The sequence below is a fragment of the Helianthus annuus genome, chromosome 14 (assembly GCF_002127325.2).
Source record: "Helianthus annuus cultivar XRQ/B chromosome 14, HanXRQr2.0-SUNRISE, whole genome shotgun sequence".
NCBI classification, from domain to species: Eukaryota; Viridiplantae; Streptophyta; class Magnoliopsida; order Asterales; family Asteraceae; genus Helianthus; species Helianthus annuus.
Window position 1 is genome coordinate 135,152,221 of NC_035446.2, and position 11,995 is coordinate 135,164,215.

General features: G+C 37.5%; 2 protein-coding genes across 4 annotated transcripts; one reads left to right on the top strand and one right to left on the bottom strand.

Moving 5' to 3' along the window:
• The first annotated feature begins 276 nt into the window (after positions 1-276).
• Positions 277-4,143, top strand: LOC110904003 (protein FAR1-RELATED SEQUENCE 5). 2 transcript variants are annotated; one of them, XM_022149810.2, is made up of 6 exons: positions 277-555; positions 1,104-1,145; positions 1,231-2,029; positions 2,162-2,420; positions 2,695-3,264; positions 3,349-4,143. In XM_022149810.2, exons 3-6 carry the CDS (start codon positions 1,323-1,325, stop codon positions 3,997-3,999), a joined length of 2,187 nt encoding a protein of 728 aa, XP_022005502.1. In that variant the 5' UTR covers positions 277-555; positions 1,104-1,145; positions 1,231-1,322; the 3' UTR covers positions 4,000-4,143. The 2 variants fall into 2 exon arrangements, with proteins under 2 accessions (XP_022005502.1, XP_022005501.1); XM_022149809.2 differs by lacking the exon at positions 277-555 and adding an exon at positions 717-887.
• Positions 4,144-5,366: 1,223 nt separating this feature from the next.
• Positions 5,367-11,193, bottom strand: LOC110904005. 2 transcript variants are annotated; one of them, XM_035983294.1, is made up of 10 exons: positions 10,897-11,193; positions 10,343-10,375; positions 10,180-10,251; positions 9,460-9,537; positions 8,596-9,365; positions 8,218-8,484; positions 7,465-8,111; positions 7,195-7,375; positions 6,085-6,387; positions 5,367-5,960 (listed from the first exon to the last, which is right to left on the bottom strand). In XM_035983294.1, the coding sequence occupies exons 2-10, from the start codon at positions 10,350-10,352 to the stop codon at positions 5,634-5,636; spliced, it is 2,655 nt and encodes an 884-aa protein (XP_035839187.1). In that variant the 5' UTR covers positions 10,353-10,375; positions 10,897-11,193; the 3' UTR covers positions 5,367-5,633. The 2 variants fall into 2 exon arrangements, with proteins under 2 accessions (XP_035839187.1, XP_022005503.1); XM_022149811.2 differs by having other exon boundaries at positions 10,576-11,193.
• Between the last annotated feature and the right edge of the window lie 802 nt (positions 11,194-11,995).

Below are 11,995 nucleotides of genomic sequence, written 5' to 3' on the forward strand. Positions count from 1 at the left end.
CGAGCACCTGCTAGTGTGTGTATATAATAATAATAATAATACCTTTTGATTAATATAAAAAATATATGTTAAGAATTACTGTAAAAAGTAACTATATGTGAATATAGATGAAGTGGGAGGTTCTTTTGAGAAGAAAAAATAAGTTGAGAAGAATGAGAATAATTCCAACCAATAGGATTTCTTTATTTGAGAAGGGTATCCAGGTAATTTTAACTAAACATTCAATGTTATCACATCCTATGATTTTGCTATACAAATTAATTAAACTTGCTTATTCATTTTATTTTTTATCGTGAAAAGAAAATAGAAAAAGATGGCATTTGAAATTACAAATCCCGTAATATCTTTACAATCCTTTGATTATGCATATGGAGATTTATCATTCAACTATGGATTTGGGGATCATCCGTTTCAATTCCAGTGATATAAACATTGCAGATTCAAACAAAAAATGGATCCCCAAATATCGATTATTCATCAATGACGGATTTCTTTTTGCGAATGTTGTGATATAAGTTGTTTTCGTAAATGATTCAGCAACGATTTTGGTGAAAGGTAACTATTTTTTTCTACTTGGTTTGTTCGCACAGTATAATATCGTTTTAATCATTCAATATATTAATAATCCCAGTTTTTTTTAGGAGATATTTGATTTTATGTGTTTTGATTATGTAAATTATCTCAGATTTTATTTTATACGAAACTGAAGATATGTTTAAGTGTAGGGATATCTATGATTTGTATATATATATATATACGTGGTTTGTCTGCCTTTTTGATATAACACACTTTGAGAAGAAGCACAGAGTGTTTTAGTACTAAAAACCTGATTTACAAGATGTCTGCCAATGAAGGGCCTAGTGTTCAAGCTGCTAACATTACCGAAGGTTTGGCTATCATTATTTTTTAGTGTTATATTCATGAACAAACCAAGCATGTAGTAACAAAAAAACGGTGTAGGTGGTCATTTTTGTCTATTTTTTTTAAAACCAAGCATGTAGTCTAATCATTTATTTTGGTATGAGGTTGTGCGTGTTTTTAGTTTATATTTACCATAATGTCTTATACTATTAGCATTCATTCATGATATTGGTTGGTGACAGTGAATGGAGAGTCAAGTGTTCAACCTATTACGGACCAAAATGGTAAAGTTGTTCAATAATATGTTTTTGTTAACATTTTGTGTTCTTACAAATTATGTAATCCCTATGTTTTCTTACCTTTTTTTAGATGAGGCTGTGACCCCCAACTTCTATCACTCACCACGTGGGACCAAGTATTGGATTCCTAATGTTCCTACACCTTTGAAACCTGCTACCGGAATGGTGTTTGGGAGATGGGAAGACGCTGTTACCTTGTACCAAGATTATGCACAAAGGGCTGGCTTTGACATCAGGTTATCAACTGTTGCACGTTATAAGGGTGTCATAACACACAGGTACATTGTATGCAGCAGATTCGGTAATCCGAACTCTAATACTGGTGACTCCATGGATGTAACACCAGCATCATCCAAGCAACGTAATAGCAGTTTTAAGGTCACTGATTGCCAGGCATGCATAAAACTTAAACCAGTTAAAGGTACTGAGGGGTATAGTATTTATAAGTTCATTGAGCCCCATAACCATGGTCTTGTTGATGTGGACAACATGGATTTAACAAGAGGGAGAAGACAATTAACGTTTACGGAGCAGGAGTTTATTCACAAAGCTCAAACATCTGGGTTTGGTGCAACTGTATCGCACCGGATGCAAGCCTCTTTAAAGGGTGGCGAACACTTGGTAAGAGGTACAAAAACTGACCACAAGAACTTTGCTCGAGATATTAGGGAGTTTATCGGTGAAAGAGATGCGCAAATGGTCATCGATAAGCTGAATGGTAACATGCTTCACTTGGAGAACTTTTATTTCAATCACACCGTAGTGAATGGTGAGCTAAGATCACTTTTTTGGGTGGATGATATATGCAAGTGTAACTACAATGCGTTTGGTGATGTGGTTGCTTTTGATGCTACGTACGATACAAACAAGTAAGTTTACCACTTTATTATTTTTTAAATAACATGTATTTGGTTTTACACGCCAAAATATGATTGGCTACAGTAGGTTGCATACGATTTACACACAAAATTCTTGGTATACTAACACAATGTGTTGTTCAGATATAACATGATATTTGTTCCGTTCACTGGTGTCGACAACCACCAAAAATGTGTTACGTTTGGGGCTGGGTTGCTTTACAACGAAACAATTGAGTCGTTCACGTGGTTACTGGATTCATTCCTTAAGGCCCACGTCAAGCATCCACGGTTAGTGTTAACGGATCAGGATGCGGCCATGAAACAAGCGGTTTCCTCTGTTTTTACAGAATCAACACACCGTCTTTGCATGTGGCATGTCACAAAGAAACTACCAGCAAAGGTATGTATGTACTGATGATTCGATTCCATCCCAGGAGTTTTTTTTCCGCATACACAGGGAATGGGGTTGGGGGGGTCATAAATAGTTTTCAATACACCATCACCTCCACACACCGCATCTCCCTATCCCTTGTGCCACACTACTTGACCACATATTCTCCAAACAATATAACTTAGTAATTTTAATTTTTTTTTCCTACATCAGGTTGTTGTGTCTTTTTAGACCTTCAAAATATATTTCTTACTTTCATATTTTTACACCCTATTGTCGCTAGGTTTGTGGTGACAAGTTGGAGAACACCGACCTTCGGTCGCGTATTCACAAACTTGTATGGAACGTGTTCATAAAACCTTCCACGTTCGAGTCGAGATGGAAAGACCTAATGGACGAGTTCGATTTAGGTGACAACAATTGGCTGAATGACATGTTCGAAATAAGGGATCAATGGGTGCCGGCTTATTTCAGAGATTTACCAATGTGTTGTCTGATGAAAACAACATCGAGATGCGAGAGCTCAAATTCATTATTCAAAGTATATTCCTCATCAGGCAACACACTTGTCCAGTTTATGCTATGTTATGAAAACACACTGAATGCTCAACGCTTCGAACACCGTCGTCTCCAATACGAAACTACGACAACGTCACCAAAAATGTTGACAAGCCTACCAATTGAACGTCATGCTTCATATATATACACGCACAACCTTTTCAAAGAAGTTCAAAAGGAAATCCATAAAGGGTTATATTCGTGTGGTCTTGATCGCGTAGAAACAGTTGATGGTTGTAGGATTAGCTTTGTTAATCATCATGACAAAAGCAAGGGGTTAGTTGGGGAGTTTAAGGTTATGTTCATATTCCCCCAATTCTTATTCATTGTACTAAACATTCCTTCAACTATGCATGTTCACACGTGATTTAATGTGCAGGTTACTTTCACTCTGAACGATGGTACCATCGAATGTTCATGTAGGGGGTTCACACGCATTGGGTACCTGTGTAGGCACATTTTTTGTGTCTTTAGGAACATGAATATTGATGTCATCCCAGACCAGTATGTTGCATCGCGCTGGAGGCATGATGTACTACCACCTAAAATCTTCAGTATTGATGCTAGGTACTTAGGTGGTAGAGACGAAAAAACAATCAAAAGACAGGAGGCAACAACTTTATTCAATGAATGTGCTGACCGGGTCCGTGGCGACCTCGAGAATCTGATTGATTTTGTGGAGGACATGAGGATGCTAAAGGAAAAAATATACCAAGCAATTCCAGAGAAGCCTGCGTACAATAGTAAGGCTGTAGTCATATCAGACTTGACCGGTTACTCTGAACCAGAGTCCGTTACAGCCACAGCCCCTAAGGGAATACGGAACAAAGGTTGTGGTACTAGTCGCCGTTTGATTGGACCGGGGGAAAAAGCGGTGGAACGAAGCCAAAAGCCAAAAAGGTTATGTCGCACGTGCTTTACCTATACAACACACGACTCTCGCAACTGCAAAGCCAAGGATCCAAAGGGTAAAAAGAAAGCGAAAAAGTCTTCCAATTCAAAAGGCAAGGGGGCGCAGGACGATGCTTGACCCATCCTCTAGTTTCTTTATTTTCGTTGTGTTGTCATGTCAGCTTTTTTTTTTTTTTTTTTTTTGCATGTCCCTTCAGTATCGTACTTTTTATTTTGAAATAAAGAAATCTGGAACATTTTGATACATGGTTTTCTTCACTTATTTTGACCCACATTTATATTTCACTTATGAAGCACAAGGGCGGATTGACTGTTTAATTTTCATGTGGGCCTGATAGAATGGTGCCTACAGTGTGGACAAGTCACGAGGAGCAAATTGGTTGTTTACGATTACGGACATCTGGATACTTGTCTTGCCGACATGACTGAACAATTTTTTTTCCAACTCTGTTATGGACCTACACTCAACACTTAGTGTGCACGTATATCAGGCGAGGTTGGGAGGGTCCTACACTTAGTGATACTTTGTATATTCCCAATACATTGAATATGTTTACATAGTTAAAAAAAAAGGAAATCGCCATTGGTGGACAAAAGATGTTTGTCCACCTAAATAGTCAGACTTTTCATCATTAATTTCACATATAAGAACTCTGTCTACTCACTTTCATCACTTGTAAACCATTGCTAACTCATGGGTTCATGTATGCTATCACCTATTTTAAACCTTAAAAAATGCCTTGTATACGAACCCCGTACACGATTACCATTTTGATGACTATAACCTCAATTATACAAGTCTCAATTTTAAACTCTAAACTCACATGCATCGGGCGTGCGAATGCTGCATGGGCCCCTAATGCGTCTGCACGCTTAAGTCGTGCGTTTGTATTTCTTGGGTCCTGGTGTGTCTGCACGCTTAAGTCGTGCGTTTGTTTTAATTTGGGCACCTAATGCGTTTGTAATCTCTAAACTAATCTGTGGGTTCTTTTTTGATGTACATACATATTGTCACCTTGTGTGTCGGGATAACTCAAGGGGATGTGTAGGGTCCTATCACTAGTTGGCTACAAAATGGGTTTAAATGGGTTGTACATACATACGTCTTGATTGATTTATATATACAGTGTGCAGTTCTGAATCGTGTGCGGTCATTTTCGGGTAACCATATAGGGTTATCAATGAGTAGAGGACCCGACTGTTGAGCAGGGATGTCTCGATTTGCAATCCTTGGTGTGTGTAGGGACATTGGGTGGGGTTGTGTAGGCATCCCACTGGGGGGGACCACTAAACGGGTGTGTGTAGGTACCCCCAACATATTTTGGGGTGCACACTTTCGGGTTAACTTTCCACACTTTCGGACATGCATTAACAACGAAAGACACCCCAAACTTATTTTGGGGTGCAGATAACATAAAATAAACACATCACAAATTGTACACAAACACAGGCATACATATGCGAACGCACCTCAAACACAATCAATAGACGTGATATGAAGCATTATTTAATACATAAAGTACTCAAAATTAAAGGTAGCATCCAACATATTCAATTAAAACATTTCATACTTCAAACATAAAACCCAAACTTGAGTTATCAACAGGTGCTAAAATAAAACTCGAAAACACATTGCAAAAAAAAAAAAAAGAAAGAAAGAAAAAGAAAAAGAAAAAGAAAAAAGTTTAAACCATCAGGTTTCCCAAAACAGTCATTATGCCACGCAAAAACACTATAACCGTTATTATACTACTACTTCACGGTTCCTTGTTCTTCAATAACCTTCGCAATGTCACCGCGTAGAATGTTAGCATCTGACAAAAGGATCTTCGCCGCATACTTCTTTTTCAAACTTAGCAGTTGTTGCTTTTGTTTAGCACCCCCCAAAGCGAAGCCACATTCGAAATTTCTTTCTCTCTTGACCATGTAGGTCTCCATATGCCGCATCATGTAGATACCGGACTCTACATAGTTGCCGTATGTTGCCCACCTTAATTTCACCCATTTGGGTGTCTGGGCTCTAATGACACTTGTCTTCACATGTCCCACCGATTGTAGATAATTCGCAAAATGATGTCTCTGCCAACACAAAAAAAAAATAATTAAAACAAAAACCCAAAAAAAACGTCATCTTATCATATTTTTCGCAACATCATAACACAGAACACATGTATATCATTGATGCTAATCTTTTTTGACTAACCACTTTCAAAACTTTCTCATTCATGTCCTGCACATGCTTCTCATCTAGTTCCCTCTCAGCCTTTTTTAATCTTTTTTTGGTTTTCATATCAATGCTGTCAACAACGAAAATTGTAGGATTCTTCAGATCAAAACAAACCAGGAAATAATGCATCGCCAACTGGATCGGGAAGAAAACTAAGTCATAGGTAGCTAGGTTCATTAGTGATTTGTCTCCATTCACAGTTAGGAAGATACTTCGTTTTATCTTAGCAACAGCTCTATTATCTTCAATTCTACTGAATCCCACCCCAAGTTCACTTAGCTGCAAGAAAAAAAAAACCAAAACAAAAATAATAGGAGTGATTGGTCAATCAATAAATTATACATGTTTATATACAAATTAATTTTTGCGCGTTCGATGCATTTACTATTTATATTTATGAGGATAACGCTTTTTAATGTTCTATGTTTGTACAGTTGGAACGTGCGATTTCGGCGATCCGTACCTGGTTAGGTCCCTACACACAACGGGTAACAATGCAGGGTGTTCGCAAAATCAATACTTTGCTGGATCATAACAAAACACACTACTACATTGGATCGTGTGTTGGCTCAAAACTTACACAAGACGTCACTAGACTAGTTGTGCACAACCTCAAAACTATCAGCAGTGATTTGACTTCATATTACAAAATTTATACATATTTGTCTGGGGTATGTGCAGTGAATGTGTCCCTACACATCTAGGTAACGAGCCTACGTCACCAGGTAGCAAACCTACACCACCGCGTGGGCTAACTTCAGGGAATGTACCAGCATCCTCTGGACCCAGTTGGAATGTTCGACTTCTGTGAACTGTCCCTGGATATATCCCTCCACCCACCAGGGGTAACACACAATATGTTAATAAGTATGGCCCATTTTTGCAATGTGTAAACCGTACTCTGTATAGGGTACGTGTGCGTAATATGAAATCCATACTCTATATATAGGAAACTAACCAACTGTGTTTTTAACATGCTATGTTTGAACCCCACCCCACATGAGGCCCATGATTAAAACAACCATTCCATATGATGACACTATGTTCGACAAACAGGTTACGTATGTACTAATCACTAATACTTACAAGAACAGAGCATCCTATAAAGAGTCTGTATTCTGAATCCGGGCTTCGCGCACCCTCCTCGTGGTTCAAAACAATCGACCAACAATCAATGACATTGTTTTCAACCACCGCATTTGGCTGCAAGCTCTCAAACAAACCACGGACTCCAACACGTCCATCCCTTGTGGAGAAAATCACCTCCCTGCACCAAAACCATAAAATAATTCAAAGGACTAGATTTCTCAGAAGGAAACATTAAACGAAAGTAGTAAAAGCAGGTTGGAATCAAACCCTTGCTCTCCTGATATACGCCACAGATACTCCCACACTTTTTCTTCTTCTTTATGCTCAGGGTTGTTGATATCAACAACCCTATTCTTATATGGCGACCTCAGTAAGTTGCTTACACGTGTGATCCGTTTTGATTTCTCACGTTTAGCTGCATCCTTACTGAGCCGTGCCATAACAACACTCAAAGGTATATGGTCATCATCTTCACTTTCCACACTTTGGTGTTGCCCACGCGTTGGTGTGATGAAATCAGCATCACACATTACATCCCCCTGCGTAAGTCCAAGGCTGAAGGAAGGTTCACATGTCCCATCAAAAAATCCATTTCCACTATTGAGGTGTTTCTGCACCAGACTGTCAACAGTTTTGCAAATGTTGTCAAAAGATGTTGGGTCGGTCCAGAACTGTGATAATGGTTCTTCATCAACCCCCATCAGCTCCTTCCCTTTGGATATAGACTCATTTCTAACTTCATTGGATTTATTTCCATCGGGTCTCACAGAAAACAAATCATCGTATTTAGATGATATATTTATGATGTCTGAATTTTGTGGATTAGATCCTAAGGCTTCCTTTATGACCATCTCAAACTCCATCTTGTACCGAGACATAGCCGACATGAGATCATTCAACTTTGACACATACCCCTGCGCCATGCACAATATAATTTACTAGCCTGACATTACATATTTTGAATACAAAAAAAAAAAAGAAAGAAAACAAAAGAAAACAATGTGGTCTTAATTATCTTACCAACACTTGGGCTGATCTACAGCCTAACTGATTCATACGAATATAATGTTCTTCAGTAACCTGTCCCTCTGATTTCGCTTCAGATACTTGAGCAGTGCCTGCTCCACATTCAACAAATATCTTCCTGGTTTCTCCTCTCCCAAATCCTCCACACTGTATTTCAGCATGTTGTCTTTGTTTAAGTTTATTCATATCCCAATCAGCCAATGCAATCTTTCGTCTTTCAAGCGGCAACCCAGAACAATTTGTGCAATCAACATATAACAGCTGGGATGAGATTCATGACAAAAAAAATGAAAAAAATCCTGTTTAGGTTCCATTTAACTTTTAAGCAAGACAAAAAATAAAAAAAAACAGATATGAAAAAAAAACAGTTACCGTCAGAATTGTAAGAGGACCAGCGAAATAACTTTTTCGATCGTCCCGTACCCAATCGTCCTTACACTCAGCTATTGTCTTGTATATAAGAGAACACCAATCTAGTTCACTAATATCTCTTTCCTCCGTGAAGTAGGGGAGGAGGCACATCTTGCATTTCCCGTTTTTCTGGCAGTTAATCATTATGCTTGAGAACAGCTGCAGAAAATCAACCCTAAACATCCAATCAGCAACTTTGTGTGTTTCTAGTCGCTTAGCAATATCACCGGGGCTCACCTCATCCCTCGGATAGTGAGCTCTCCATAGTTTGCTCATTGCTTTATCAGCTCTCTTATCATCAATATTATTCATCCACACCCCACCATTGGGAACACCAACTAACTGATGTATCGCCTCTTTGGTAATATCAATCGACCCCCTCTCCAATTTAATACACATCCTATTTGTATCCAAATTGTCCACGACGTAGTGTCCCAGCTGTCCAGGTATACCGTCAACGGTAAACGACAACATCTTCCCAAACCCCATATGTCTTACACAATCTTTTTGCTCCGTAGACAACTTTTGAAGAGCTTCATAAAGCGACTTAGGTGATGATCTCGTCCGTATCTTATGAGGGTACTCTCCACCAATATTTATTTCACCCTTTTTCTTCCTGTCTATTAACTTTGGCTTTTCATGTTTTGGTACTAACATCTTGGGGACGGTTTCAACAAAATCATCATCTTCCACCATACCGTCTGACGCAGGTGCAGCCTTCTGAAGGACACCTACATCAATTTAAAAAACGGTCCGCATAAAATATAAACAAATGTTTAACACGTATACTCGAAACAGACTAAATGCATGATCAGGAAGTCATACCTTTTGAAGGCCTATTACCATTAATCAGATTTCCCGAGTGGTGCCTCTTTCCTAACATACCGGCTTCATGAACATCCACTGTCATATTGTAACAACGTGCGCAAAGTATAAAATGCCCCGCAAACAGACCATGTATACCACCATTAACATTACACCATTCGACACACAAAACCCATACAGATAAAACATATTTTTATTACACCCTGGCATATTGTTGGTTGATTTAAACATAACACATTAAACAAACCATACACAAAACATATTTTTTGCCTACACCCACTGTCCTACATTATAAACATATACTAAAACTTTCTATTACTCAGAATCAAACAATAAATGCCCCTCTTTTACCACCTTCCCTTTACCAAACTGAGAATAAAATATAGTAACCTCGTGCACACAAAAAATAAACACCTACACAGTATTGAAAACAAACAAACACATGATCAAGCATCTCTTAAAAACCAAAACGTTTTCCTACATCATATACAGTTACTCCATATAGTCTGATTGATTTTTAGAAGTGATTACGTACACACCTAATATATACAGTTACAAAACATACAATCCGAGTGAATTCCAGAAAATGATAAACCTTATACCCCCCCCCCCCACCTCCCTACACAATAATCACATCAACTACTAATATATGATCACACAAACAACAAATATGAATCCGTAAACATATGTACATGCCAGTTTCTGACACAGATGCAATACCAATTTTTTTTGATGCCTTGTCCACGTTCACACTGGCAGATTTGATGTTTCCAATCCTTGGGCTTTTCCGAACTGTAAATATTAACCACACATTATATAACAAACAAACATTGCAACATGAGTAACTATGAAATCTATATACATATAAAAATAAAAAACTTACTTTCATACATATTTCACACTCCAGAAGTGGAACCTAACATTAGGGCAAAAATAAACCAAATTTTAGGAAAACATTTTTCACCCTCAATATGTCGAACCAACACAAAATTGAACCTAAACCTAAACGCGTATTCTGGAAACTAATCAACATTACAGGAGAATACATGTACATACAAAATAAAAATGAACAGGATGCAATTAATACACAATGAATGTTCATATATATGTACCAACCTACACAACGAATCCGTCAACAGCTACACACACAGGTTTGATAAATAATGATTGGTAGTGGTGTGTGTCATCTTGGTAGTCGCGTGGGTTTATATACAGCTCTTCAACCACAAACCAAAATCCTCTACCATTAGGGGTTTTGATTCCACCGTGATTGTGTGGGGAGGAAATCATGGTAGCAAAAAATAGGGGAAATTCATATTGCCCAAATATAAAAGTATTTTATGCTTGATTCCCCCAAATCAATCCTTTTAATTTCACTGCAAAATCCCGCGTGGGATATTTTGAGGAGCATACTTATATACAGGAAACACACTACACCTTTTAATCATCAAAAAAGCCCTCTCTTGGGTACATCAATTTACTGCAGAAAATTCAGGTCCCTACACACTCGATCGCCGAAACGAGCCTCTTCAGCAATGAATCTTGAATACCTACACATACTGTGGAGTTTGAAGAGATTGGATGTATCGTCGCCGATCGTGACAGTATAGAGTTTCGACAGAACCAGTGTAGCATCGTCTTTGACATTTTCGGGAGAAATCATGATTATGTTTATGCCGGCGAGTTCATTGAAGGGAGTAAATCACGGTGCTTGGTTGTGTTGAATTTTGTAACTGTGAAGTCTTAAATAATTGATACTACACAAATTGTCTAATATACCCTTTTAATTAAGATACTTGACCAAAAAGATTACAATATTCACATAAATGCCATCATCATTCACAGCCATAGATCAAATAAATGGATGACTAAGATCAATTCTATTTTGTTCTTGAAAGAATAGTCTTCTCAAATGATCCTTCCCCTATAGATGAATATAAATAAAATAAATAAATAAATAACAAATAGTAAACGAATCAAGCCCGAACATTGAAAGTTTTCTAAGGTCAAAATCAAGCTTGAACTCAATTAAACTAAATAGACTTAACTCTAACTTTTATTTGTTTAGACTCCAAGAATTAGTTCCATTTCAATATAAAATTTGAATTCGATATTCTTCAAGATTATCTCACGAAGCACGCTGTCTTATGATATTTATTACTTTTATTTCTTTTTATACTCGATTTTTTTCAACTTTCAACATAAAAGTCTTTCGGCAACCAAGAGAAGCTTCGTTAAACCTCACCATTCTCCATCATAAAAGAAAGAAAGAATTTGTGGTGTGAATGTTTGATATATTTTACTTTTAAACAAATCCAGGCATTTGTAATGACGATTCTGAATTCTGAAATACAATATATTATTTGTAATAAACAAAAGTATAAATCTTATGTTTTATTGATGATGACGAGATAGGATTATTTTAATTATTTATACATATAAACCATAATCGTAACACAAAATTTAGGTTATAGAACAACCATAATCAAATCATCACCTTCTCCATTAGTTTAGTTATTTCAGATTATTTTTAAAC